The sequence below is a fragment of the Arthrobotrys flagrans genome (assembly GCF_004000055.1).
Source record: "Arthrobotrys flagrans strain CBS H-5679 chromosome Unknown unitig_8, whole genome shotgun sequence".
In the NCBI taxonomy this organism is placed as follows: domain Eukaryota; kingdom Fungi; phylum Ascomycota; class Orbiliomycetes; order Orbiliales; family Orbiliaceae; genus Arthrobotrys; species Arthrobotrys flagrans.
In genome coordinates this window covers 3,658,611-3,686,479 of record NW_027137553.1, presented here as the reverse complement: position 1 = coordinate 3,686,479, position 27,869 = coordinate 3,658,611, and the positions used below count along the sequence as shown (strand labels likewise).

Here is a 27,869-nt window from a genome sequence, read left to right as displayed (position 1 = left end):
ATAAATACCTATAACCGCACACATCAAAAGACGTACGACGATGTATGCCCCTCAGCAGGCTGGGAATCCAGCTTTCAATCAATACCAGCAACCTCAAAACCAAGCTGCCCCAATAACACCCCAATGGTCCGGTCAATCACAAGCGGAATATCAGCGACCCGTTAACCAAGGCCCCGCAAACTACGCAAATCCATACGACCAGAAAGTACCGTTCCCTCCTCAACAACCGGTACCCCAAGCAGCTCCGCCGAACCCTCAATTTCAACAGCAACCGCCCCAGCAGCAATTCCAGCATCCGCAGTTTCAAGCACACTCCCAGTTTTCGCCCCAGAATACGGGATTTCAACAGCACCAGCAGTTCCAGCATGGTCCGCAGCAGGCACCTCCCCTTACTATGGGGATTCCACCGGTTCAACGGTACCATCCTCAGGGGAATTCGGCGTTTATGCAGAATGCAGCACCGCCGGCGGGGCAGATATACCAAGTCCAAAACTTCGCAGGGCCGGCACCTGGCGCACAGTATGGACGACATAAAATCATAGTAGGCTTGGATTTCGGAACAACGTATTCAGGTAAACCCCAGCAATATCCGTAATTATCAAGCCCATCGTATTCGGCACTCAAACTCATAGTATTATCCCTATGTGAATTTAGGCCTCGCATTCGCAGATACAACCCCTGGTGAACCCCAAATCTCCATAATCCAAAACTGGCCCAACTGCGGCACCCGCGCCCTCTCCCAGGTTCCCACTGAAATCGCCTATCCACTCACAGGCGGCCAGTTCTCATGGGGCTACGATATCCAACCCACACTCGCAATCCTAAAATGGTTTAAACTATTCCTGGAATACTCAGACGAAGAAATCGCAGGATTATGTGATCTCCCACCCGGGAAGAGTATCGAAGACGTTGTAGCGGACTTTTTAAGCGCGGTGTATCAACATGCTATTACGCAGCTATCCTTGCAAAGGGGCAAGGCGGTTATGGATATTACGCAGGTGGATTTTGTGTTGACTATTCCAGCTGTTTGGAATGAACAGGCTTGTGCGAGGACGAAGAGGGCGGCGGTACGTATTCCATGAAGATTTGATGTGAAGACGGCAGAACGGGATTAATGGGACGTTGGGGGAATAGGAGCGAGCGGGATTTGCGACGAACCACACATTAAATATGTGCACAGAACCTGAGGCCGCAGCTTTATATACTCTAAGATCTTCGGAGACATCTGCGAATGTCGGGGACAAGATCATTGTTTGCGATGCTGGCGGTGGCACGGTCGTAAGTATAGCAATAGGCCCACTATTCTAGTGCTACTAAATACTAATATACATTCAGGACTTAATATCCTACAACATTCGCCGCGTCCATCCCCGTCTCGAAGTCGACGAAGCCGTCGTCGGTACCGGCGACACCTGCGGTAGCACGTACATCGACCAAGCCTTCGAAGACTTCTTCAGAACCCGAATGGGCGAGCACTACGACTCTCTACGGGTAGCCCAACGTCAGCGAGTAATGCGGAACTTTGAAGAAGTAAAATGCGGATTCCGAGATCGAGAAGATCAGGAGACTTACTCAGTTATTGTACCCGGCAAAAACAATATTCCTGAGGCGAGGGTTGTGGATGGTGAATTTGAGATTACAAGGGAGGAGATGCGGTGGCTTTTTGATCCGGTGATTGATAAGGTTATTGGGTTGATCGCGGAGCAGGTTAGGCAGATTGCTCATGTGGATAGGACGGTTAGTAATAGGGTATGCATTTCTGTTTGGTCGCAAGAATTGGAGAAACCAGAAAGCTAATTTTGAATAGCAAATTCTACTGGTCGGCGGGTTTGGGCAGTCGCCTTACCTATACAAGAGGGTCAGAGAATGGGCTAAACCGCAAGGAATTCATGTTCTGCAACCTAAGGATGGGTAAGTATCTAACTAGCGTCTCATTAGTTTCATTTCGCTAACAAATTAATAGTGATGTCGCAGTAGTCAAGGGCGCCGTAATAAGAGGAATCGATCTTGCTGCCCTTCAACAGGTTGGCAGCATTGGCGACCCAACTCGCGCAATGTTTGTGCGAAAGTGCCGAAAACATTATGGAACCCGTAGGTCTTCCCACCATTCTCAATTCATGAAGGGGCTCTAATGTGATAACATGAATAGTTATGATCGCCCATTTCATCCCCGGTCAACATCTCGAGGAAGACGCCTTCATAGACCCCCTCACCGGCCTAAAAATGGCACGCAACCAAATCTCCTGGTTCGTCTACAAAGGCGCCGAAATCTCCGACGACAAAAAGATATCTCAACAATTCCACCGTACGTTCCGGAAAACTACACCATGGGTAGATACCATTGTCGTTTGTGAGGATGATATCCCACCTACGAGGATGACACCACGGGTTAAGATCCTGTGTAAATTGACGGCAGACCTGACGAATCAGAGTAAGAGGATTTTTGATGTGGAGTACGGGTTTATGAAGAAGATTTTCACATGCGCGTATCGTGTGGATATGACATTAAGAGCTGGGTATATGACCTTTGAGCTGGTGTATAAGGGTGTTAGTTATGGCGCGGTGAGCGTGGAGTTGCAGTAGTTAATCGTTTTCTCTGTCGATATATTGTCCGGGATATCCAGTTTAGCATGCACATTATTTCATAACATGCTTTGCAGCTTGTTTAGCGGTTATGTATATATACTATTTTACGGCCGTTTGTTATATATTTCCCATTCCATTACAATAATTACCGTCGTGAATGATTTGATATTTGGGGACGCGATAATCGAAGCAGCCCGTGTTGTCTGTGGTATTTCCCCCAAAGCTATTCCCCCCCATATAACTTCCCAAGCTCACAAGCTCTCACAATAACCTTTCAACCACCAAGCGATGTCTCAACCAAGCCTCCCCGTCCTCCCCGCCGTCGAATCCGCTTTATCCCCCTTCATCCACCCTGCCTCCGAAGTAACTCTCACCCGCCGACACCTTTCCTCCACTCTCACAACTCTAATCGCTTCTTCAACCTCACCCACACCATCACTTACTGCCCAACGCGCCGTACGCATATTAACCGGTACACGAAAAGCATACTATAATGCCGCCGTCGAGAACCTACGATTACGAAAACAATGGGCCGAATTGACCGCCGACATCAAACTCCCCGTCGGGGATTCAGATACCACTACAAAATCTACAGCAGTATTTTCCCACCAACAGCAACAGCAACAGACACCGTCACATGTCCGTTCTCGTAGTCGAAGGATTAGTACTGGCGTTACACCGTTACCTACGGATTGGACGCAAACGTATGATCAGGTTTTAGAACTCAGAAGGGTGTTATCTCAATTGACGGTGTTGGGGAAGTATCAGCAGAAGATTACGGCGTTGGCACAGGGGAAGAATACATCGCTAGCCAGTGTGTTTGCGAGGTATAATCAGCAATTACCGCCTACACCGCCTGGTGGGCTGTTGGCGGGGAAGGATCAAGCTGGTGGGACGGCAGGAGGGGATGAAGAGTCTCTATTACCGCTTGAGAAGGCGGTGGTAGACGCGAAGAGACGGTTGGATGAGGAGAAGAGATTGTTGGCAGAGGTGAAGGAGAAGGTTAAAGACGTTGATATGGCGAATTTACCTGAGGAAGTGAAAACGGCGGGTATGGTCGCTGCGAAGGAAGAGTTGGAGATATGGCTCGATGAGCAGCTAAGACTGGCAGGGGAAGGAAGCGCAACCCCAAGCAAAGGAAAGGCTGTGGATATGGTCCATGGAGAGGAGGAGTTTGATCTAGATGAGGAGCTGGCGGAGATCAAAAGGGCCTACGAAGACTATGTGGAGGGTAGAGAACGGATGCTACATGCATTCCTTCTGGCAAGTCAGCCTATTAAAAGAGAGGCGATTCCACAAAAGATGGGTCGAGAAAGGAGTAATACGGCAAACTCCGGACCCGGTTTAGGGAGAGGCGAGATGCCGGAGTTATTAGGGGCTATAGGAGAGCTAGGCTATTGGAAAGAGAAGATGGATGAGCTCGGAGAACTAATGAAAGCGATGAAGGAAGGCAACAATGTAGCGGCCAGAGAATTAGAAGGAGTAATGGGGAAACTGAGGAGCGAAAGTCAACTGTTAGACAATTTTGGGGGCGGCGGTGTTAGGATACAGCATAGAGAAGTTCATGAGGGAAACTCAAATCCTTTCCAGGGTAGCCTGGAGCTTGCAAGGGTGTGGGAAGCAGCTGCTGAAGATGCAGAGAGAAGCACCAGAGCTGAAACCGACAAGGATGCAACTTATGCAGAAGTAAAGCTAGAGGAGGTGGATAAACTGCTTGAACAGCTCAAAGACCTTTTACCAGAAGAAGAAACAGGCGCAAGGAAAAGGAAGAACGTTAGCTGGAGAGGTCTGAAAGGCAATGTGGGATTTAGCAATGAGATGTGATGTATTTCAACATATCTCATGTGACGAAGAATCTGGCAATAGGAGTTATACGATATCAACTTCACACGCACTAGTTGAGTAGAGATGATGACGATATTGAACCAAGCTGGGGTTCCAGGTTTTGGCTTCTCGAATTCGCTATATTTGGGCGGGTTCCCAACCGACTATAGAAAACATCTTAACACCGAAATATAAAAGACGGATACAATTAATTACTATTTAAGGCTATCTCCATCACAAACTAGGATCCCAATCTTTAAATTATTAATCCTATCCGATTTTATTTCTATTCTTATACGCAAGCTAGATGCGTCTGATCTTGTCAATTCGGCTGGTAAGCCTTTCGGCCGGGAGAACTTCAAGGTCTCGGCTAAACTCTCTTGAGTTTCCCCATCTTCGGGAAGATAACCACCGCCCGAATAGTATGACACCTTTAACATCGAGACCCTTCATCCCTAAAAAATAAATTATATGAATAGATATCGCGAATTACGAGTTCCGTGATTAGAAATTTGCCGTCCATATCGCGATTCCCGCGGCATAATATTTCTAGAGTAGGCGGATCCGGAGCTAAATATTTTCTGATTCAAGACATGCATATAAGTATAGAAGCTTTGGAAGCAAAAATGTTAGGTTCTGATATGATACATGATGTGTAACTGGTACTGTATAGCTAATAATCCGGGGTTGATTTACAGGGATTACACATGCAATATAGATCTGAAATTGCCATATTGAGCCTATAGACGTCGCCGCGGCCTGGGCGGCCTCGGATCGAGTTGAGCTGCAAGGGTTTCTTTCATGGCCCCGCTTTTTGATATAAAAGCCGGTTAAGGTAGGACAGCGAATTGATTGTAAATTATACTCCATCTATCTATATCAATATCATCTATCTATGCGATTGCGTTTTCAAGATAAATCTCTTAGCTATACCTTTATCTAGATATTTTGATTCAATACCCGTTGACAATTAATTCCTTCGCAAAATGACATCCTACGCAGGTAAAATACTTCACGTTCCAGATATAGATATAGAACCAAAGAAAGCATTTTAAATCTCAAATTTCTAACATTTACGAAATATCTAGAACACAGCAAAATCACTCCTGAGTTCGAGCATTTGCTTACAATTCTACCGAGAGCCGACTCCGCAAACTATACTCTCGAGGACTATCGTAGAGTCCTGGATAACTTGGCTACATTCCCAAACACCCTCTACCAGGGTCCCAAAAATTGTGATGTAACAGAAACCACGATAGCAATCCGTGATGGGACTCCGATTCCAGTCAGAGTGTATACGCCAAATGAAACCGCGAGGGCTACAGCTGAGAATAAATTACCCTCTATTTTGTTCCGTAAGTAGCGATTTTCAAATTCAATATATAGCTATAGACTCTCAGTAGCTATAATATAATACTAACCTTGAAATCGGGAAATTAATAGACTTCCACGGCGGCGGCTGGATCGGTGGAAACGTCGAATTTGGCCATCCACACTGTCTCTGGTTCGCAAGTCACAACGTTATCGTCCTAAACGTCGATTACAGATTCTGTCCTGAAAACTCCTACAACACTCCTCAAAACGACTGTTACGGGGTCTACCGCGCCGTTCACCATGCAGCCGTCAACAAAGAAAAAACTTCACTCAAAACATGGGGCATCCCGGAGTTCGATACCGAAAAGGTTTATTTGTACGGTACTTCGGCAGGCGCACAAATCGCAACCGCATCCGCGATTATTGATATTGAGAGTAACCGAGCCGGTGTGATAAAGGGACTGTTCCTACATGGACTCCCAGCTGTTGATGCACATCTTTTCCCAACGGAGAAAATTTCAAGCGATCAAGGGCATAGTATTATACAGAATAAAGATGCTCCCTTCGTCAATTCTGCAGATATGGATCGATATACTGCATGGAGGAATTCGCCGCCTGAGGCGGATAAATATTTTAGTCCGTTGGTTGCGTTAGGTGATGAGGAGCTCAAGCAGTTTCCTAAGGTTTATCACGAAGCTTATGGAATGGATGTTTTAAGAGATGGACAATTATTGTTTGCGGAGAGGATGAAAGGCTTGGATGTGGATACTCGGGTTCAGATTCATAGCGGGTATGCACATTGTTTGTTTTCTACTGCGTGGATGTTAGAGGGATCGAAAGTGGCTTTGAATCAATTGGAAGAGGCGAGTCGGTGGATAGGATTGTTTTAGGATCCTGGGACTAAAGAGAAATATATATCAGGTTTAGGATATGTACACACGTAGCCAGAGTATACTAGTAGAGATAGAAGTCGATCGAACACGGAATTCGAATGAACTCGATTCATAATCTTAGTCCTTAAGACTTTGCATTTTATCTAACGCAATGCAGGCTTTGTTGTTTGCAATTTTAATCATAACCCAACGGAACTAGCTAGGTACCAATCATGAAGTTCGTGAAGTTGGTCTTGCAGCATTTATTTCGAAAGGAACTTGGAGGCAAGCCCAAGCAAGTCACCGGCACCGAGACCACCGCTGCTGCTGTTGCCACCAGATGAACTGCTATCCTTTCCACTCTTCAAGTACATCTTGAGCGCCATTTCAGCGGCCTGGTTAACGGCACTTTGTTTCTCTTCTTGGGGCTAGATGAGAAATAGAATGTTAGAGTTACATTCGAATTGATATGAGGTCGAGAGTTTAATAATGCATCATACCTTCCCGGACATCATCTTTGCAGCCTGGCTCATGGCCAATCCGATAAGTTGATTCTTGTCCTGCTTTCCGCCACCGCTGCTGCTACTCCCACCGCTGAACATCTTCAATGCCTCCATGGCGGCAGCAGCACCAATAGTACCGGAATCGTTGTTGCTGCTACCACCACTTCCGTAGGTATTCTTGTGGGCCTTAGCGACTTTTTCTTCATCGAAGTCATCAGTATTGATCTTCTTATTCTTCTTCTTGTCACTCAAGAAGCTCAAGGCAGTAGAGAAAAGATTGCCCTCTTCATCGCCGGATTGTTTCTTTGCGGTCCTCTTAGCTTGTTCGAAGTCGTCTTCACTGTCGTCGTCGTATCCGTGGGTGCCACTGCCTTGTGGACGACGGTATTCAGAGCTGCCGTGGTTGTCCCTATGGTCGTCTCGTCGGTCATCACGACGGTCGTCTCGGCCATAAGATCCAGAGCTTCCGTGATCTCGACGGTCTGAGTCTCGGTCATCACGACCGCCATATCCAGAATTGCCGCCGCCAGATCCGCCGTAGGTGCCACCACCAGAACCGCCATATCCAGAGCCACCTCCAGAGCCACCATATCCAGAGTTACCTCCGGAACCGCCATATCCAGAGTTACCTCCAGAGCCGCCATATCCAGAGTTGCCTCCAGAACCGTATGAGCCACCGCCACCGGATCCACCATATCCAGAGCCACCGCCGTAGCCCCCGTCATTTCGACGGTCATCGCGTCTGTCATCGCGACGGTCATCATCGCGACGTCCGTAGCTATCATTATCACGTCTGTTGGAATCGTCATTTCGACGTCTATCGTCGTCCCGTCCACCATAACCACCCCCACCACTTCCGCCGTAAGAATTATCACGATCGTAAGACATTTTTAATAAAAGCGGGATTCAATTGATAGAGTTTAAAATAATTTCAAGAGGCTTTTTGGCCGTAATAGAAATGATTTTGGGAAAGCAACGGGAAGTATATTAAATTGATAGCGGGGTAAAGAGGGGCTTTATATAACACCGCAGCCCAGCAACCTGGGCGGTGACGTCAAAGCTGATTGGTTACTGGCTGCAGAAAACACCACTAAAACCCCGACAAAGACTACGCGGCCTGGTCTCCAAACAGCTGAAGAACCTAGAACTAGATTCCATCGACGGGGCTTTTCCGTGTGGACCTGAGGAATGTGGCTGGCGGTTCGGAGTTAGTGTGTTATTGTCTGGTGTTGAAATGCATGGCATTGCAATAGGATCATGTCAATCGTTACCGAATTCCGAGCTAGTCAGTTTTCAACCTCCTGAGCCCCACCAGTACTGCGCGGACACTGTTCTCGAGCCGACTCTGCCCCGCTCACGACTCCATTGGGTTTTGTTCAATTGAGTCTCGCGGACTTAGAGGTTCGTAAGGGCTGCTAGAAACTGCAGTTGGTGGATTTGTATCATAATGGCTGCCTCGACACAGTCCCTGCGTTCGCTGGTATTCGCAACGTACAAACGAGCGCTCAAGGCCGGAGCATTAACGTTATCCGAGACCGAAGTTCATAACATAGCCCACGATGGAATAAATGTATGAACTGACCTTATTTATCTAATCTTCAGCTTTTAAATCACTAACATTCCCTTATTCGTCAGTATCAAATCCGATATGCCCCAAACCTTCTCAAAAAACCCATATCAGCGTCCCAACCGCAGAATCCATCCCACTCTACCCCCCAAACCCAGCTTCAAAATCAAATCCCTTCTTGCCTCCGAACCCAGCTCTTTATGTCACTGCCATTCCTCGATCGCACTATCTCGTTCTAAATAAATTCCCGGTTGTCCCCGGCCATTTTATTTTAGCGACGAATGAGTCCCAAAAGCAGGGATATCCTTTGACAGCTGGTGATTTGGAAGGCGTTTTAAGCGTGCTAAGGGGCTGGGAAAGTGATAGCAGTGACGGAACGGACGTGCCTAGCGAAGCGGGAGAACATCAATTTTTATATGGGTTCTTCAATAGCGGAAGAGAGTCGGGAGCTAGCCAACCGCATCGGCATTTACAATTTATACCATTGACACGGTCAGAAATGGATGGACTTTGGGCGAAGCAGATGTTCAGTTCGAATCCAGGCGAGAATGGGGTTGTGGAAGGTAAAGTTGGGGACTTGAAAGTCCGATATCAAAGTAAAGTTATGTATAAACATTACTTTATGAAGATACGCGAAGAGTGTCAACCCGAGGAACTGTGGAGAATGTATACCACTCTACTATCCCTGGCAGAATACACTTTATTCCACCCAACAACGCCTACAGATATTGTGCTCAACGAAGTGGATGGAAAATGGGACTCGATTTCGGCGACGCAGAGACCGATGGATGTAGATGTACCATTTAGTTACAACATAGCATTCACGAAAGGGTGGATGGGGATCCTACCAAGGACCACGGAGACGGTGTACGTCGTTGACCAAGAAGAGGATAGCGGAGTAGTTGTGGATGGAGTTGCTATCAAATGTCCAGGTCTGAATTTGAATGGGACAGCTATGGCCGGAATGACGTTAATACGGACGAGAAAAGAGATGGATGTGGTATTGGCCGATCCGGGATGCATTGCAAGGACTGTGGGGGGTATCGGAGTACCCCAACAGGAGACCCACAGGATTTCGCTTTGATATTCGAAAGAGCGATACCTAATCTACAAATGAGTTTGTCCTCTTTAGTATATATCTCGATGCATTTTTAGGCGTTTGGATATTTAATTCAGGGTTCATTGGTCAACCCCAAAGCTATTATATAATTACAGTTCAAGGTAGAGTCGAACCAGCGTCCTCTTATGTAGATGCAAATATCTCGGTCGATCTATCCCTGCCGATGGCAAGTCCCTCGCTTCTCGCCTTCCCTTTACTTGTCCTCTTTGTGTTATCCCTTTCTTCTCTTAAGCATTCTTCTAACCTACTGCATAACCTTGTAAGCAACCATTCCGTTTCACTTTGCCTACTCATCAACGGGCTGTTTTCTCCCAACCAGTCAGCCTCCGCAGCCTTTTCGGTTCCCTCGGCTCCCGGTTTACTAGTTCTTGGTGACGGCTGAGTCCTCGACCTGGGGTCCTGCATGTTGATGAGCTTCAAGTAACTCGACCATTCTTCATAACTATACTGCTTGGGCGAATTCCCAGTAAGGTCCGGGATAAGCTTCTGGATTGCAAAGGCCAAATCATGGAACAAAATACTATTCTTGTCCTCTCTGCTCCCATAGTCCCGCTCTTCTTTTTCTTCCCGAGTTATTAGCCCTGTTCCTATCCGTTCCAATTCACTCTTTTCTTCGACATTTTCGTCGCCATCGTCCCCCATTTGGCGGCGTCTCTGTTCTTGCCGCTCTCTTTGTGCTTCTTGAAATTTCTCGGATCTTTGAAGTCTCTGTTGCCGTCGCCTTTGTGTTTCTGTCCTGAGCCATCGATTCCGACCACCTAGCTCTGACAGCTTTTCTTCAGGTAAAACTGTCCATTCTCCTAGCCATAAAGTCACATTCTTAATGATAACGATAATTGTGTCGCCGAGGTTAGAGACGAGTATTGTCATCATTGGGACCGCAAGAAGAGTCCAGATGACAAAGAATGGTTTTGCGGAGTTCGACGTGGGGTAGAAGTCGCCATACCCAATTGTCAGGATTGTGGTGTAGCAGAAGTATAGTGATTCGAAGTAAGTCCACTTTTGATCTTTCTATAAATACGGACTCTATATCAGTTATTTGAACCCTGACAATGTTACCATGACTAAACTTACCTCCGCCTTCATAAACACAAACGCTCCACCGAGCCAAAATACCAAAAAGAAGGATACAGACGTACACAGGCTCATCCACTTCCTCTTTCTGTCCGCCCTATCTTGCGCCTTCCTCATAAGTTCAAATCTTTCTTTTTCGCTCTCAGCCTTATTCACGACGCCCTGTTGTCCACCGTCGACAATGACTTCTCTTTGCTTCTCTAATAGCCTTCTCCTAACTTTCCTCTTTCCCCGTTCCAGCACCAACCTTCGAATACTACTTATTATCAAACCGACAGTTACAATCCCCACCGTAGCATACGGGAATAGCAAAGCTCGTCCGGCTTTTGTAGTGAGTGTATAATCCCCCAGCCCTATGACCAAGAGAGTCGTATCACAGAAATAAACTCCGTCGAGATACGCCCATCCCTCGAGTTTTGCAAAGACCCCGGCGCCAAGGCAAAGCCACCCCATCAGACTCATAGTTTGTAACATTAATGTACGCTGTGATATTGTTAATGTGAATTGTCTTGCGTATTTCCCGGTTAATACGCCGATATAGTTCCCAACTAGAAGCGTCGCAATGAGGAAGTATAGTGATGCGGCAATGATGCCGTAGTAGAATGCCTGGCTCCAAGAGTGATGCTCCCGGGGGACAGAGTAAAGATGTCGGCGGTAGGCAGCGAGGAGAGCTATAAGTAAGAACGAAGCTAAGTACCAGAGGGTGATTGTGATAGGTTGGAGATGCGCGGATTGTATACGTCGGGATAAGTTGAGGAGGAGAATTACGTTGGCTGCAAACCCGCAGGCAAGAGAGACGGCATTTAAAGCTAGGGACCAGGGAGGATCCGCGATTTTCAAACTATCGTCAAGTGGGGAGGACGAATTTGCGGGAGTATAGACTCCTAAGGATTCTTATTAGTCATCGCGATCAATTTACTTTAATATATATACGAATGAAACATATCTTACTCACTCCAAGGGACGGCTAAAGCACATATCGACGTAACGTTTGCTAAAGGTCCTAATGTTGCTGAAATTAATGGGAAAGCTTCGCTTAGAAAAAAGTACACCCTATGATATAGAAACTAGAGATTAGCGTCTTGGTTTACTTGTAGATCGTGCTCCCAGCTTGTAATTTCTGGTCAGTGCATCCTTACCCAGGTAGTTGCTCATCTTCTTGTCCCTTCTCCATCCCATGAAGCTCTCTAATATTCTCTTCCTCATCTCCCTGCTCATTCGGGTCCATCGGACCTACTTCAACCTCCCTCGTCGGTGAACTCGAATTCGTACTTCCATTTCTAGTATCGACGCCCCTAGTCTCCGGCCCAAGGTCTCCATTCCTACTTCTCCTCACGTTTTCAATTTCCTCTTCCTCATCTTCTCTCGAATCATGACTAAACCTCTCCCAAAAACACGATGTCCTATGCGGTCTCGACGGTCCTAATCCAACATTCTCCTTCTGGGAATTATGCGTCGGAACACTGCTAACAGAACTCGTCTCACTGTTAGGACGTGAGGACTGCTTGTTGTTATGATATATCGGAGAAAGAAACCGGTTGTGGTCGGGTTGTCTTGCGTGCGACTCGGCCAGGTCTTTAACAGCCTCGTCTGCACCTGCGTCGTTCATGGTTTTGGGTATTTTTTTCTTCTTTTTCTTTTCACGTTGTGCTACCGATTCATTTGTGAGATGTGGTTGTAATAGTATAAAAAGGATTGGAATGCAATGTTTGGCAGCGTTGTCGTGTCTAAAATATCACGATAGGTAGTCTAGCGAAGGTGCCTCTCCGCAAAGGAGGAGAAAGGGAAAAAAACCGAAAGCTGAGAAATCCAGAAGTCCACGAAATGACGGTATGCGGTTAGAATAAATATGCAACCAAAATGTACTTAAAAGGAAGTATCTATCTATAGTCTCTCACCAAAACCGCACCCAAGGAAAAGGTCAAAAAGCGGAGACGTGCCAAAAGAGTGGAGCCCCAAACCACAGAAATTCCACCCCCGAACTTTTTTTGACACTTTTTCCACTTCCTTAGAAAAAATAGAGTACGGGGTTAATGTTCTCCCAGGGTTTCTTTTCTACGAATATAGAATGACCTGCATTCCAGCAGCGCAGGTTCATGTACATGTACTGTTCAGCTCACGGGATTTTTCTTTTGGTCAAAAGAAGACGCAGGATGACGTATTGGTGGTGTGGGGCGAAGAAGGAAAGGTCTGGCGCAGGGACCGCCGGAATGAGTTGGGCGTGTGGTTTTTGGGAGTGTGTGTTGTAGACGGGATGACGTTCCCGCAGGCCGATGGGCAGGAAGATGACGGGAAGCAGTAGGACGGGGGTAGTCTGGCAGCCGTTCCCTGGTATTTGATTTCCATATTTAGGGTCAAAGAGAGGTATATATTTGATTCGTCAACTAGCTTCAATTGTGGTTGATTTTTTTGGCACTCTATTAACTTGTGTAACATTGCTATGCTACTAGCCCTCTAGAGCTCTCAAGTTCAAGGCAAAGATGATACAGAGTCTCAACATTGAATAGGGATTGGGGCCCAGTCCAAAATATAGATGTGGTACAGTATTGATAAATGATAGGTCTATATATTCATCACTACAGACTAAAAAACTAAAGAGAAACATAGTGAGAGATACATATACAAAAGTATAGCCCTACTAACAAAAGGAAAATCCGCTAACTACTTAGTGCTCATAAATCTCTAGCTCCAGCATAAATATTTAATAAGAGCTCGGCGGAACAATCAACGCTGGCTCACTTAATTATACAGTAAATATATTTTTACTCCTTCATAGAAACGTGGACCTTTTCGTCGTCAATACTCCTTTCTTCCACATCGCGACCAGGAGTAACTGTCTCGAATGCAATATCCATACGCTCCCGCTGGAAGAGATTGACATAGATTGGGAAAGTGGTCGCCAAAGCAAATCCAATGAATGGAACCAGCATAGCGAAGTGGGTTGATTTACGGTCAGCGACCTGCGCAAGAATTTGTGGCCAGACAGCTCCACCGGAGATCGAAGACACAAGGAACGAAGCACCGAGTTTGGTATGACGACCAAGCTTCTTAATCGCAAGGGTAAAGATGAGAGGGAAGCAGCATGATTCGAAAAAGAAGACGACGTGGAGGAATGAGAGACCAGCTGTTCCTTCGATGTTCATGGAGAGTATGGAGAAAACGCATGTTCCGATGAGGAAAGTGAGAAGAACATAGCGAGGTTTGACGAATTTCATCATCGCTGCTCCTGCGAAACGGCCAATGGCGAAGAGGCCTTGAGCAACGGCGAGAAGGTTTGCAGAAGTTGCATGATCACGGCCGGTTTCGAGGGTGTAGTTGATGAAGAAACCCGCAACTGCGCATTGTGCACCGACATAGCAGAATTGAGCTCCAACACCCCAGAAAAGAGTAATCTGCTTCCTCAAAGGTTCGACTTCTTGGGAGAGCTCATCGGAGGTGGCTTGGAGTTCCATATCTGCATCGGTGATTTCCGGGATTGGGGCAAAGAAGAATGCGAAAGCAAGACAGAAGACGAATACACCAACACCAAGGTAGACCCATTGGACATTCTTAAGGGAGTTAAGATCCTCAGCATTCTTGAAGAAGACGTAGGAGCCGAGAACTGGTGCGACGACAGTTCCAGTAGCCTGAACGGCTTGGGCAGTTGACAGTCTGATTTCGGAATACTTTGGAGGACCGCAGGTCGCAAGGTAAGGATTCGCGGAAACTTCGAGTGTCTGGAATAATCTATTAGTTACATTTCTGGTGAACTGATTTTCACATGCATGCTATAAATTCACTCACCGATAGACCCCATCCAACAATAGCCATGGATCCACAGAACCCACCAAAGGACGAATAAATACCGGAAGGCCAGAAGCAGAAGCATCCGATACCGAAAATGACAAGGCCGGTCATGAAAGTAACCTTATAACCGAATCGTCGCAAGAGTGGGCCACCAAAGCACAGAGGGAACAAGAAGTATGCGCCAAAGTATGCTCCCTGAAGAGCAGAGCTCTGACTCTTTGTGATGCTTAAGGCACTCTGGAAGTGTGCGTTCAAAACATCTAGAAGACCGTATGCGAAACCCCAGAGGAAGAAGAGGATAGTAACAAGAGTGCATGGAAGCAGCGACTGTCTAAGAGTCAATGCTGCTGCACCAGTCAACTCTCTATCGTTCGCGGCCGCGCGCGCAACAATTGGGACACCTCCAGCCATTGTTGAAATATATCTATCTGAAGATATATGGATAGTGTTGAGATGAGGTCGAGGGATGTGCGCGGAATATCGATCTCGAGAGGGGCGACAGATTGGGAAATAGCACGTCTGCCTGAGATTTAATCCACAAAGCTGTTATATTAAAAGCCTCGAGATCTCTATATAAATGTATAAAAAAAAATATAGGACTTTGGAATCGAATGCTTCTTATAGGCTATTGTTGAGATCTCGAGAGCCGCTGCTGCCGATGCTGATGGGAAAAAAAATGATCCCATGCGAGAAATTGAGGGTCATTTTATACATCGTCATGAATATCAGTACCACCTCCTGGATTGGGGAAATTATCGTCGAGTGGAGAAACTAAAGCCACCATCCCCAGTGGTAGCGGCCTACGCTACCCTCTGTTCGTCGAAAGTCGTTTGTATCCCCCGCAACCCCAAGACCCCAAAGTCTTAGGAAAAGTTAGTTGCCATCATGAAGATAGTGGTAGTGGTGGCCGGGCATGTGGAAGAGTTCCCCAGATGCAGGATGAGGAAACTGGTAGTTAATTCCTTAGTCCCTGGCCCATGCATGACCGCACTAAAAGCCCCGAAAACTCTGTCGAAAGGCTTAGCTATCTTTGGTCGACGGCCCATGATTATACTCTAAAAAGTGACGAATGATAACTTTGGCGAACTGTCGCTTAACGGTGGTACACCCTTCGACCTAAGATAAAGTTCTGAAAACCGCCGAATTAGCTGCCGAGACTGAAACCCGATAAAATATCGAGAAAAAAAAAAAAAAAAAAACATTGGGGACGCAAATGGGATGCGTCCAAAAAAGTCGCAAGCGCGGAAACATTTTTCTGCGATCTTGGCTGGGCTGTTGTCTATCTTTGACAAGTCCGGGTTGGCCTCCGAAGTTTACAGCAAATGAGATCACAGAATTCTTCTCGCGTGCGTGCCAGTGGAATTTCCGCGCTGACCTGAGTGAGAATTCATACACGGACTCGAAGCGACGACCAAGCATTCTAGTATCCGTCATAGACCACGAAAATACAACATCGCGATAACATCGTAACTCGAACTGACGAGTTGAATTTATTCTCACCGGGCCAACACATATCTACCGACGTTGTGTGATTCTTTCGACGTAACACAGGGAATTAACTAGCTTCGTCTCCAACCTCTCGCTTCCCCACTTCTGATGACTAGCTAGACCCACAGACTCACGACACTTATCGTTCCGCCGTAAATCCAACCTTCGAGATCCGCTTTTCTCCCGTCGACCGACCAAGTCTCCGTACCGTCTGATATTGTATAAGAGCTCACGACAGTAGACAAAAAGCTTAACCGCCGGAGGCAATGTCGGCCCCAAGGCTTAGGGTCTCACTTCGTGATATGTGGAGAGCCTAGATCCTTGAGAGAGGAAAACACAATAAAGGCAGCACCCAATAAAACGCTCCGAAAAATGACGCTAGAAGGTTTTCCCTGGTGAAAATTCTTCTCGAAGCTTTCCACTTGTGGTTAGTGTAATGCTTCCTCATCTTCAGCTGCGACCTTAGCTGGGTTAACTTTTGGAGGAACATCTGCCGAGAGGGGATCCGATGATGGCGCGCCAGAATTTTAAAAGTCGAAGATTTTCAATTTTTTATTATCAAATATGTCTTGAATGTGGAGATAGCAAAGCTTAGGGATTCCCTGAGAAGGTTTAGAGTCCGTATTCGCCCGTAGATGCAATTGTAGACAGCACGATCGACAACTCTATCAAGTAATTATAATGCTTCATCATAATGCCCTTATCGATTGATATATAGCTTTGTTATTCTTGGCTGACGAAACGTTATAACTCTATTGAAAATTAAGACATTAGCAGTGGCGATATATTCGGGAAGCCGATGTCGTACTGAGGTCGGAGCTCTAAACATAACGCTTCTCCGCACGGCCGTTGTTGAGTAAAATCGGCTGGACTGTCTCCTTCGAAGCCCAAAGCGTATTACCGCCCAAAAAGTCAGAACCTATTATTCCGCCCATCCTCCAGCATGCATTAAGGATTTAGGGTCTGAAATTCAACCGTAGCCCCATGGTTGATTGCGTTGCATTTCGACATAATTGATTACTACCCCGGTCCCTGATGGCGACTTGGGTCTGGTGATAGCAGCCTGCGATATAATTTGGTCGATGCGTTCCTGGTTTGTCACTTTTGTGTTTCCAGGTTTCCGTTGAACCAGCAACATGGCATTTGGATTGGGGCTGTGCTCACAAATTAGGGTTCACCGGTTTAATCGTTTTTTGAGGAGGCGATTCCGGCAATTGATGTGAACCACCTACATATGTAGGTTTATCTCCCGAGTTAAGGAAGCCATTTGTTCTCCAAAAGACTTTCTCTTCACTCCACTATATGCCTACAATGAATCCGTGTTCTCGTTTGGAAGCGGGTTAGTAGGTCGTTTATCGTTTTATCGTCTAGAAGTTCATATTTTATTCGAAGAACTAAAGTATCAACGCAAGTCGTGATTGCGCAAATGCGGAGTATTTGGGGAATCGATGTTTCAAAATTAGTTGGTTTAAATTATAACTTAGTACCTAAGTACATGGCAGATTGTGCGGAGCATTGGAGAGTTCGAAGTAGAGTACGAAGTAGAATCGCAAGATGTCAGGCTTCATGTTTTCACCCAGCTTATGAAGAACGCGACCGCAGAAATCCATCCATACGAGGATTCTCGAAGTCGCCCTGCACGGTTTGATCCGAACTTAAACCCTTGGTGCCCCTGCCTCAATACGTGTAAGTCCGGTGGAGACTCAGGTCTTGCTCAAAAAGACGCTATGACCACATTCTCTCAATGGCGTGTCCAATGTCCCCCTTGCCCAACCTTGATTTTCCTATCACATGAGCTTCAACGAACCTGGATTATCGCACCTTGGACATTCTCTTTGGTGTTTCAACAGACGTACTACACAGTAGAATGCAGCGTAAAGCTTGCAGGATGCCCTTCCCCTCAACAAGTTTATCCGGGCTTTTGGTATTTTATGAGGCGATCACCTTTCACTCTTCTTCACGGAGACATTATGATCAATTGATCATGGCACAAACTTTGAGAAACGAGGTGGATCCATGAAGGTGCGGATGAGCATATTATATCGTAAGCAATATCCTGCATATTCGAATAAACGGCATTTTTTGTGCAAATCACAGAAGGGGGAAGAACACGTCCGGGGCTAAACGGTTTAGCAATAGTGAACAAAAGTATGAATTATTGGGAGAGCGCAAGAAAACCCAGCAGGTTTCCTTGCAGAGCCGAAGCCGTTCACGTTGAAACTTGATACATTGCGTGTCTTCCTCTATGAACATTAATTTTTTTTGATAGTCCCTCCAGCCTCTAGAAACAAAGGAGAAAAATATGTCGCTAAAAATGCCCGAATATGACCCATAGAAAAAAAAATCCCTAACCAAATTAAAAGTAGTCTATACGCATCTCTTGTCGCACTCGAAGAATTCTTCGTTCGCGTTGCTGCAGGATTTGATGACATCCTGCACCTCCTTAGTGTATGTAGCCATTGCGCCAGAGGCGTCAAGATCCCACCATCTCCCACTGCCCATGTCCAACCAGATAATGTCAATTTTTGCCTTATCAAGGACAGTTTGGACCACAACCGGCTTCCCAGTGGTCGGGTCTTTGGCTGAGTGACCGTTGCCCATTATTATCGTCTCCTGAGTTAAAGGCTCGTCCGTATACCGTGCCCTGTTGTTCAAGTATGTAGCTTCGACGATGCGTAAATTCAAGGTGTATAGGCTGGACGGGCTGGCGATTCTGTAGGCCGGAAACTCGGGAACGGTTACATAGTCCGAGGCTCCTGTCTGCTGATTCTTTCTTGCCTGTGTCAAAATTGCTGATGACGGGAAGATGAGTGTTCGATAACTGTCCATGGCGACTTTTGCGGCGAATCCAATTATCTTTGAAGCGTGGGAAGCGTCGCCTTCCAACCCTTTAACTGCTAAGAACTTGCGCTTTCCACTGTAGTAACTTTCGACATCATACCAAGCGCCGAAATTCCTGGCTATGTAGCTACGGAGGCTAGGCTCGACACACGTCATATGAACGACCGCTGTTTCGTTCTGTATGGCATTGATCGCATCCTTGTTATTGAAGTTCTTTGATTCCCATTCGATCATGTCTCCCCAACCTCTGAATTCTCTAGAACCTAGGATCTTCATCTTCAAGGTTCCGTCCCCGCTAAACATTTCGAAGGCCACGACGTTCATAAGGCTGTTGAGGTCCTGGTCTCCAGTCTCCTTCCAGTTGTTCTTTACTCTTTTGAAGAATTCTTTGGTGTGTTCATTTGGTCGGGCATAGAAGAAACTGGAGTCTATCCCCCTCGAGCCTCTAACAGGGCCTGGGAAAAACTGAATGTCCCAGTCAGGTTCATCCAATGATAGCATAACACTAAATGGGTCTATAGATCCTGTAAGATAGACATCAGGGTCTATGAAGACGAAGCTGAACCTTTCCCTGAGCATTTGAACGCTTGCAGCAATCTACAAGAATGTTAATAACAAAACAGTTTGATTGTGTTGAGGACCAAATTCGAAAGGGTCTACGAGAGCTTGAGCCGGAATGAAGGGTCTTACCTTAACAGAGTTCTTATTCATACCGACGACATCATAAGTGAAAACCTCTGGCGCATCAAGACATGCCTTCTCCAAGCACAGTACAAAGAAATTGATTTCCCTCCCATACTTTTCTAGTATCTCGTGCATGTTGAAAGTCAAGGCCATATCTGCGTTGCTAGCAATCATAAAGATCAAAGGTTCTCCGGGGACACGACCAATTGAACGAAGCCACCAGACAAGGTCGAAGTATGGAAGATGTGTCGAGCCTGATTCATCTAACCCGGCTCCATGGTCTGATGGGGAGCCCTGCGGAGGAACTGATGAAGACTCCGGTGCGAGAACTGATGTTGATAAGGATGTGATATCGATAGACTGTGGATTGGTCGCGGAAACACCTCCTTGGACGCTATCATCGACGTCCTCAATGCCATGAAAAACACGAGGAAGAGTGGCTCCATAGTTCCAAAGAAGATACACCGACACCGCCAGCGTTGTCAAGCAAAATGCTAAGAAAGAAGTCCGCAGCCGACGCATCGTGGTAGGCGATGAGTTCTTGAATAGATCCGGTAGCTCCTTCACGGAATCCATTTTGGAAGAAGGCGGCGTGGGCCGAGTTCTCGTTTTAAACGTTTTAGAAAAGGATCGAAAGGAAATAAAGGATAGAAGCGAGCGGAAACGCAGCCTACCGCCTCAGAAGCAATGCCCAATAACTGCAGACTAAGAAAAGAATAACAGACTTCATCGACGAGTTAACATTCGCGGCGCAAGATAGTTGCAATGGAAAGGTCATACCCATGCAAGCCAAGCACCGATTAACCCTCTTTATCTCGGTGGGGCCTATATTGCTTAAAACCGTCGATTTAATATAAACGATGATCGCCCCTGAAATTTTCTCCACTTGGAATGCTTCCGTTTATACCGGTTTCAAAGGTGCAGAGCAGACCTGGCATTGTCCATGTGCCCTTTTGACCAAAGGCACAAAGGTTTCCCCACGCAGGCTTCTCAATGCATGTATCCCGGTTTTTGGGGCTTTCTTCAGCCCTGGTCAGGTCAACTGAAATGGTGGGCAGAAAAGCATTGTCAACCAAAATCACCTCATCGAAAAGAGTCAACCAAGATCTTAGTATCGTGCCAAGACCTGGGCATTTTACAATTTTAAGCTGAATTCACGATCGCGATCTTGGATACTGTTCAGACATAGCCGTGTAACATAACGACTCATGTCATTGGATTCGAAAGTTATCAAAAGTGTTGGAATATGACCGGTAAAATTGACAATAACACCGCATGTTATGATCATCCGAACTCCGAAATCTGGTAACATGCGAGCGGTCGTGGCAGCGGGAAACCCAGGCAATGCAATGTGGCGCGAATATATCCCGACCAGACTATCAATTACATCTAGACTTTAAGTACAAAACGAGACACATCTGAGGTGGCGATACTATTTAGGTTACGAGACTCCCTTCTATTTCTTGAAGTTACGGGACTATAATTCGAATATATACCGGGTGGTTACTTGCTCTATTCTATTGGCAAGATGGTTGTGTTCGCAATTGGCGCCCCCACAATTTGAATGTCCCATACAGGCATGTATAATCAAAATCCAACTTCAACACAAACCATCGCTTTAGACTGAACTCGAAATAAAAACCGAATAATTAATCGCGAGCAAAAGTTTTTGTCGTGAAAATTTTTATTATTTTTTATGTAAATTGAGGGAATGCAAAACCCAAAATAGGTCCACAAAATCCTTAGGAACTGTGTATCAGTATACATGTGTATCTTTATAGGTTCTTGGGCGCAAGCCGTTTAAAGAGCATCTTGGGTATCTCCCAGCACATTCTATCCTCGTTTTGATAGAGTATATGTGGCAGCATCTTGCTAGTTAGGATCATCTGCTTAGAATTTGTAAGCTTTGGACGGAGTTTGCTTTGGGGGAGGGGGGTCTCCTACCACGACTTGGGGCATCTATGTGTGTGAGTTCGGAATTGTTGTGTTCTAGTTCAGTTTCTACACTTCTCTTTAAAAAGCCTGGTAGCCGACTCCATTTATTGGCCGGTGCAAGGTAAGAATCACCGTATAGCGGGAGAATACCGGATCTCGTTCTTTGCAGGCGATGTACGCTCCTACTGGACTCGCCGAAATAATCCGGACCCTCAAGCTCGTAAGGCTCTACTGTATGGGGCGCCAATTGTCTGAACGACCCCGAACCGCCATACATTCTGTTCCTCATCTGTTCTCCCAGCCGCTGTGCTGCTTCATCATTTATTAAACGCTTGTCTCCCTTGAGGTAGGTGTTCCCGCCGAGTCTTTGGAGTAATACACCCGAAACTCCTTCATCTGGATCAAATACGAACTCCGTACAGTGACAACCTGCAATGGGGGGTTAGCAAGTATTTCAAGCTAGTCTGCAAGGAGGAGGAGGATTAAGGGTGTTTTTTATTTATTTTTTACCATAAATCAGCTGGCATCCGTCAGCAGTTTGTTGGTCCGGACAGCCAGGGGTGCCGCTTGCCGATAACCCCCATAATTTTTGGTCGTCCTCTTCTCCGATCTTGCACTGGCATTCTTCGCATTTGTTGATCTCATTATCAATAAAGTGCTCCATCAGGTTGATACTAAAATCTGCTATCATCTGGTTCCAGTCTGGGTAGCTCCTACTAGCTCTGTTGGGGTTAGGATCCCTATCCCTATACATTTGCTCTGTTATTTGTATGACATGTTCTATATCTAGACACTGTGTTGTCATTTCTGTAACGTAAGGTCCGGATCGTGTGTTGTCGCCAGGAGCCCTATCATTTAGTGGGCTTGAAGTGTTCCCTGCGCGGCTCTCGGATTTTGTATCAGGGAGAGGTGAAGATATAGTCTTAATTTGAGGCCGAGCTGCTGTTGTGATATTGTTTATAATTACAGAGAACGGAGTCCTTGGAACCGATATGTCTCCTTTTGAGGCCTGTTGCCCCAATTGCAATGGAATGGCTCCGGAATGTCGTAAAAGTTGACTTGCCATCAATAGCACGAGGGTGACCGTAGGAAGTTTCAGACGGCAAAACATGCTGCCTTTTGTAAAATAATTTCTTAAATTTATAAAAGAGACTCTTTTTTTTTAAACGGGTTTAGCTGAGGGTCTGAAAAATTGCTAAGGCCTAGGTATATGCGGTGAGCTCACTTAGGTTGAGGGAGTGACCTTGAGCATCATTTTGAAGGAAGGCATATATACATTTAAATTTTTTTCAGAGTCTGGAATTATATTAATACTAATAGATAACTAAGTACTAAACCATAGATACTGGTACTCAAACTGCTATATAAATAACCATCTACAAGTGGTGATCTAGTTACAAGATATCAATGAAACAAGTTGGGGTGCAACCCACTGGGAAGACAGCTGTAGACTGTGCCGACTAGATCAATATATCGGCAGACCAGAAACATAGTGAGACCGACATGTTCTAACATCAAGTTCGAGTGTGTGTGTGGCACCTGTCATACCGTTACGAATAATATCAGCACTTACATACTAGTGCTTCAAAATGCGGCGATCGAATGGGGAATAAAATAATAGAGTAGTTAGCTAGGCCGCAGTCGGTCATCTATATAGAAACAACTCTGTTAATTGTACCAATCTTAACAACTGTTAACACTTACAACCCCTTTACGTTGATTCCATGATCGTGCGCTTGACAATTTAAATGTGACAGTTAGCAATGGAGTATAACACTACGTACAGGCTGCACAGCCATCAGGAAAAAGAACTCTTTATAGGTATCGTGAAGATTTTATTAATTTAAGGACACTCTGTACGTATACTGGCCGAATTGTTGTATTAGCCCCCACGCCTTGAAACACAAACTCCTTCAAACTAGCGGGAGCACACTGTTAAGATTCCACTCTTATTGGCGGGACTAGTTTATAGCTGTATGCCTGTGGTAGTTAACGTTAGTTTGGTGAAGCTTAGATCTGTTTGTGCAATTGTGTTGGGGCTGCGCCGCTTTGATGTTAGCAGTGAAGAACACCACAGCCGCGCCTCGGCCCGCTCGGGGTTCGAAGGGGCGACGCTATGCCGGCCTGGTGCGTGGACATACGTAATCGACCAACAGTCGTATGTATTGTGTATACCAGTGTACCCAGATTATATCCACACGATACTGAATTCAAAGCTGCCAAGTAAGTAGTCATCTTCCAAGGCGGCCTAAGCTAAGAATCAATGCCCCAATGGGAAAACCATATCGATGTGATTTCCGCGATTTCGTTTAATTTTCGGAGTGGCGGCGAGCTTGCTTGGATTTGGCTCTAAGCTTTAGTATATTCTATTAGGAAAACATTTAAAACTGATATCATGATTAGCGGAGTGCTTTCCTCTTTTCGTCACAGTCTGCCAGGCTTGCAGCCTTGAGACCGCTCCAAATGATATAATACCCCGTCACCCCGACCGCTGCGGACGGTGTTTCACTGAACATAACGTTGTTCGTGAGACCAATACGTTGACCGAGCTACGATGGGCGCACTTTGATATTAACTCGGTTAGAGAACATCTCCATATTTTGGCCATGAACTGGATTATATAAAGCTAGTAAGGGAACATACCATATCGTGACTTAAAATCAATTGCCAGACCAAAGCAATCGCCCGAATTCTAATTCTTTAAAATGAAGCTCCTCAGGTTTTCGATTCCTGCGATGCAGTTTTTAACCTCGTTAACGTATCTCTCATCTCTGAGGATATATGCCAAGGCTACTGGTAATAATCCTAGCGAATGCAAATGCCAGCCCTCTCAACGATGCTGGCCGGACTCTCACGCCTGGTCGCGGCTCAATAAGACCACCAATGGTGCCCTCCTCAAAACTGTCCCTCCAGGAATTGTCTGTTATCCGGGACCCGCATACAACCAGGAAGCCTGCGAAAAGATCAGCGAGGAATCTAGATATCATACTTGGATTACTCAATCTCCTTTCAATGTTATGCAACCTGGCTGGAATGGAAATCCTTGCCCTCCTACCAATGGGACCGAGGCAAATGGAACCTGTAATTCACTTCTTGGTTCACCGGTCTATGTTATCAATGCTACCAACCCTAACCAAGTTGAAGCTGGCGTGAAGTTTGCGAAAAAATATAACATTCGGTTGATTGTCAAAAACACTGGTCATGAGTTCCTCGGCCGGTAAGTTATGCCCCGCACTTAGTATATATACATTCCTAATCCTGTATTATAACGTGGCTGGCTAATAACCTTTGTCTTTCGGTAGCTCATCCGGTGCACATTCACTCAGTATCTGGACTCACTATATGCGAGATGCTGAGTTCACAGAAAGTTTCAAACCGAAGAAGTGTTCTAAGACCAAACCTCACTCGGCGGTCACGATTGGCTCTGGTATGCAATGGGAAGATTTGGTTCTTCTGGCCCATCCGCATGGCAAGCTCGTTGTGACTGGTGGGAATCCTACTGTCGGCTGCATCGGAGGCTTCATGCAAGGTGGCGGTCATTCGCCAATCGGTAGCAAGTACGGCATGGCCGTAGATCAAGTCCTCGAGATAAATCTTGTCACGCCGTCGGGCCAATATATAACAGCTAATGAATGTGAGAATTCTGAATACTTTTGGGCTCTGCGAGGGGTAAGTCTAAACCGTGCCCACCCCTTAAGCTTACTGTAATGGAATTAATTTGTCACGTACACCTTGGGTTAGAGATGGAGATATCTAAATGAACTAACGAGTATGTTTTGATAGGGTGGCGGTGGCACCTTCGGCGTAGTCACAAGTGCAACGATTAAGACGTATCCGACACAGCCGATAACAATAGTTACACAAACTTTCAATCTCACTTCTACTAACACTGATATTTGGTGGGACTGGATGGCGCACGTTCATTCTGACATCCCTCGCATTTCAGAAGCGGGACTGATGGGCTACTCTTTCATTTTCCCCGACGGAACCGGGAAAATCAACTGGGCTGCTGCTTTGACTATGGTTAATGGCACTGCTGAAGAAGCGTCAGACATACTGCAACCACTTTACGCCAATCTTACAAACAGCAAATATAAAGACCATATAATTTACCAACAACAGAATTATTCCTTCTCAGACTACATGACATACTTTGTAAACTTCTTCCGTCCTGCAGAGGTAGGAAGCACAGCAGTTCTACCTAGCCGTCTCCTCGATGCTCAAGCCTTAACTGAAGATCCGACATTATTTGCCGCTACTTTGAAGAAGATGTGGAGCCCTTTCGTTGGCGCATATCTTGGCCATATTGTTGGAGGACCTGGAGTTGCACAGTACAAAGATGTTGATATGGCGTTGAATCCTGCCTGGAGGCGTACCTATAATCACTTCAGTGAGTGCCGCTAATATTAACTACACTGAAATTTGTGTCTTACACGATGTTTAGTTGCTGCATCTGGATGGGATACGCCGAATGTTAAAGACACCGTGGTGAACCATGCACGTGATGTGCTCGAATACAACCTCCGGAAACTTGCCCCAGAAACAGGCCAATATCTTAACGAGGTATGCTTCAAAGCGTATGACTGTCCTGTTATAAGCTAGATGCAACAAACTAATTTTCAATGCGACAAGGCACTGTACGGTAGCGAAGGATGGCAAGCCGCCAACTGGGGAGCCAACTATCCGCGCCTTTTCTCTTTTAAAAATAAAGTCGACCCAGATGGCGTACTGTACTGTTTCAACTGTGTTGGTTCAGAGAAGTGGGTGGAGAGTGCGAACGGTTCTCTATGCCGTGCCTCCTGGGCCTAATTCAAGAGCTTAAGGGATATCGCGATGCCGTTGCCAACATTATTGAAACAGCCTAGGGTTCACACGCAGTGTGACACTTTGCGGGGGGCGGGCTGATTCACGAGACCACTTAGGGTCGCGAAACATAAAATATGCTACTAGAGAGGCTTGGTCTTCCTTCTGGCTGCAACTACAACTATGTATCTTATTTCGTTGGAGTATAATATTTATTATGCTATTGACTATTTGCCCCCCCACCCCCATATCCATGCGTGGATTCCTGACACTGCGCCAAAATCTACCCTTACCACCTTTTTGTATCCAAAAAAAGTAATAATTCAACCAGTCGATTTAAAGCTAAATTGATTCCTGCTTTGAAAAATTATACGACTAACTGTCGTGATGAAACCATCTGTTGCGAACATGGAGAGGGAGTAATTAACAGGAATCGAATTCAGGTATGCTGTATATAGATCACTTGCCTTTATCCAACCGAAGCTGATCGAAACAGACTGATGCTCGCAGAAGCCCTTGCAAAACCAAACTAAACATACCCCGCTTTGTAAGGGAGAATGAGAACATCTTTAAAGGAATACACGCTTTAGAGTACCAGGAAAAGGACAAAAAAAACTACCTAAAGAAACCCCCCTTCAAGTGAGAAAAACAAAAATGAGGGACTGATTTGATTCTGATGAAAGAGGAGTCGCTTCCATCCACATCCCGCATACAATTATGTGAGATGTGAGTAGTTAACTTCATAGAAAATAGTGATTGTCCATCCAAGATGCAGCGAAGCTTAAGGATAGGCATGTAGATGGTGATGGGTTAGGCGTTCTTGACACTGCACCCTAGCCAAATTTAAGTCTATCTTCATCGCTAGGAGTGTAGACAAACCCATTCTCACTCTCTGAATATGTCCCTATAAGGCCATAGTCCTTTGCAGGCAGTGGCCCATTAGCATCTCCGTCTCCCGGTCCAGTAGAGCCTTCGTTTTGTGATCCTCGAGAGCTTCCAGATCGAGACGATTTGCCAAGTCCTTTGGACTGTGGCGCCTTGATGTTGCCGCGTTGGATTCAGGATGGCCAATCTTTTCTCGTAGTCCCATGTTGAATGGATGCCCGAGCTTAAATTTCTTGTTTAAACGGTTGCTCAATTCGATACCGTTTGCATGCTGGCGGTCTGTGGTATCCCGCTCTTGGTAGTTTGGACAGAATTTCGTGTAGCATAAGCTATTGATTATTGATCACTTCCGAGTTCTCAGATCGCATCGCCTTCGACTGAAGGGATGAGAAAGCATAAAAAGCGTGTAGTTGAAACCATTCGGCTTGGTCAAGTAGTCTTCAATTTCAGACAAGGACTTTGCTAATTTCCAGCTGGTCACCTGGCCGCCACGGCCGACAGAGCCCTGCGCTAGGAATACAGCATCTACATGAACCCGGATGTGTTTTGAATGCGCTACTTTAAATAGCATAGTAGCAACTGTGGTT

General features: G+C 45.9%; 10 protein-coding genes across 10 annotated transcripts; 5 read left to right on the top strand and 5 right to left on the bottom strand.

Annotated features, from left to right (window-relative positions):
• Positions 1–40: 40 nt before the first annotated feature.
• Positions 41–2,583, top strand: DFL_007555 (uncharacterized protein; the record flags this gene model as incomplete). Its single annotated transcript, XM_067637155.1, has 7 exons — positions 41–572; positions 655–1,067; positions 1,135–1,278; positions 1,336–1,749; positions 1,808–1,911; positions 1,964–2,091; positions 2,150–2,583. The coding sequence occupies 7 exons, from the start codon at positions 41–43 to the stop codon at positions 2,581–2,583; spliced, it is 2,169 nt and encodes a 722-aa protein (XP_067488700.1).
• Positions 2,584–2,874: 291 nt separating this feature from the next.
• DFL_007554 (uncharacterized protein) lies at positions 2,875–4,410 on the top strand (the record flags this gene model as incomplete). The annotated part of the gene is made up of 1 exon (XM_067637154.1): positions 2,875–4,410. One exon carries the CDS (start codon positions 2,875–2,877, stop codon positions 4,408–4,410), a length of 1,536 nt encoding a protein of 511 aa, XP_067488699.1.
• Positions 4,411–5,396: 986 nt separating this feature from the next.
• DFL_007553 (uncharacterized protein) lies at positions 5,397–6,614 on the top strand (the record flags this gene model as incomplete). Its single annotated transcript, XM_067637153.1, has 3 exons — positions 5,397–5,412; positions 5,499–5,765; positions 5,854–6,614. The coding sequence occupies 3 exons, from the start codon at positions 5,397–5,399 to the stop codon at positions 6,612–6,614; spliced, it is 1,044 nt and encodes a 347-aa protein (XP_067488698.1).
• A 245-nt stretch (positions 6,615–6,859) lies between these two features.
• Positions 6,860–7,987, bottom strand: DFL_007552 (uncharacterized protein; the record flags this gene model as incomplete). Its single annotated transcript, XM_067637152.1, has 2 exons — positions 6,860–7,024; positions 7,097–7,987. The coding sequence occupies 2 exons, from the start codon at positions 7,985–7,987 to the stop codon at positions 6,860–6,862; spliced, it is 1,056 nt and encodes a 351-aa protein (XP_067488697.1).
• Positions 7,988–8,546: 559 nt separating this feature from the next.
• DFL_007551 (uncharacterized protein) lies at positions 8,547–9,750 on the top strand (the record flags this gene model as incomplete). The annotated part of the gene is made up of 3 exons (XM_067637151.1): positions 8,547–8,590; positions 8,653–8,669; positions 8,735–9,750. 3 exons carry the CDS (start codon positions 8,547–8,549, stop codon positions 9,748–9,750), a joined length of 1,077 nt encoding a protein of 358 aa, XP_067488696.1.
• A 159-nt stretch (positions 9,751–9,909) lies between these two features.
• DFL_007550 (uncharacterized protein) lies at positions 9,910–12,469 on the bottom strand (the record flags this gene model as incomplete). The annotated part of the gene is made up of 4 exons (XM_067637150.1): positions 9,910–10,797; positions 10,861–11,744; positions 11,816–11,913; positions 12,000–12,469. The coding sequence occupies 4 exons, from the start codon at positions 12,467–12,469 to the stop codon at positions 9,910–9,912; spliced, it is 2,340 nt and encodes a 779-aa protein (XP_067488695.1).
• Positions 12,470–13,622: 1,153 nt separating this feature from the next.
• DFL_007549 (uncharacterized protein) lies at positions 13,623–15,057 on the bottom strand (the record flags this gene model as incomplete). The annotated part of the gene is made up of 2 exons (XM_067637148.1): positions 13,623–14,576; positions 14,644–15,057. The coding sequence occupies 2 exons, from the start codon at positions 15,055–15,057 to the stop codon at positions 13,623–13,625; spliced, it is 1,368 nt and encodes a 455-aa protein (XP_067488694.1).
• Positions 15,058–18,501: 3,444 nt separating this feature from the next.
• DFL_007548 (uncharacterized protein) lies at positions 18,502–20,235 on the bottom strand (the record flags this gene model as incomplete). The annotated part of the gene is made up of 2 exons (XM_067637147.1): positions 18,502–19,572; positions 19,666–20,235. The coding sequence occupies 2 exons, from the start codon at positions 20,233–20,235 to the stop codon at positions 18,502–18,504; spliced, it is 1,641 nt and encodes a 546-aa protein (XP_067488693.1).
• Positions 20,236–21,541: 1,306 nt separating this feature from the next.
• On the bottom strand, positions 21,542–22,399 carry DFL_007547 (uncharacterized protein; the record flags this gene model as incomplete). The annotated part of the gene is made up of 2 exons (XM_067637146.1): positions 21,542–22,023; positions 22,105–22,399. 2 exons carry the CDS (start codon positions 22,397–22,399, stop codon positions 21,542–21,544), a joined length of 777 nt encoding a protein of 258 aa, XP_067488692.1.
• Positions 22,400–24,299: 1,900 nt separating this feature from the next.
• DFL_007546 (uncharacterized protein) lies at positions 24,300–26,403 on the top strand (the record flags this gene model as incomplete). Its single annotated transcript, XM_067637145.1, has 5 exons — positions 24,300–24,811; positions 24,897–25,263; positions 25,378–25,984; positions 26,039–26,157; positions 26,227–26,403. 5 exons carry the CDS (start codon positions 24,300–24,302, stop codon positions 26,401–26,403), a joined length of 1,782 nt encoding a protein of 593 aa, XP_067488691.1.
• Between the last annotated feature and the right edge of the window lie 1,466 nt (positions 26,404–27,869).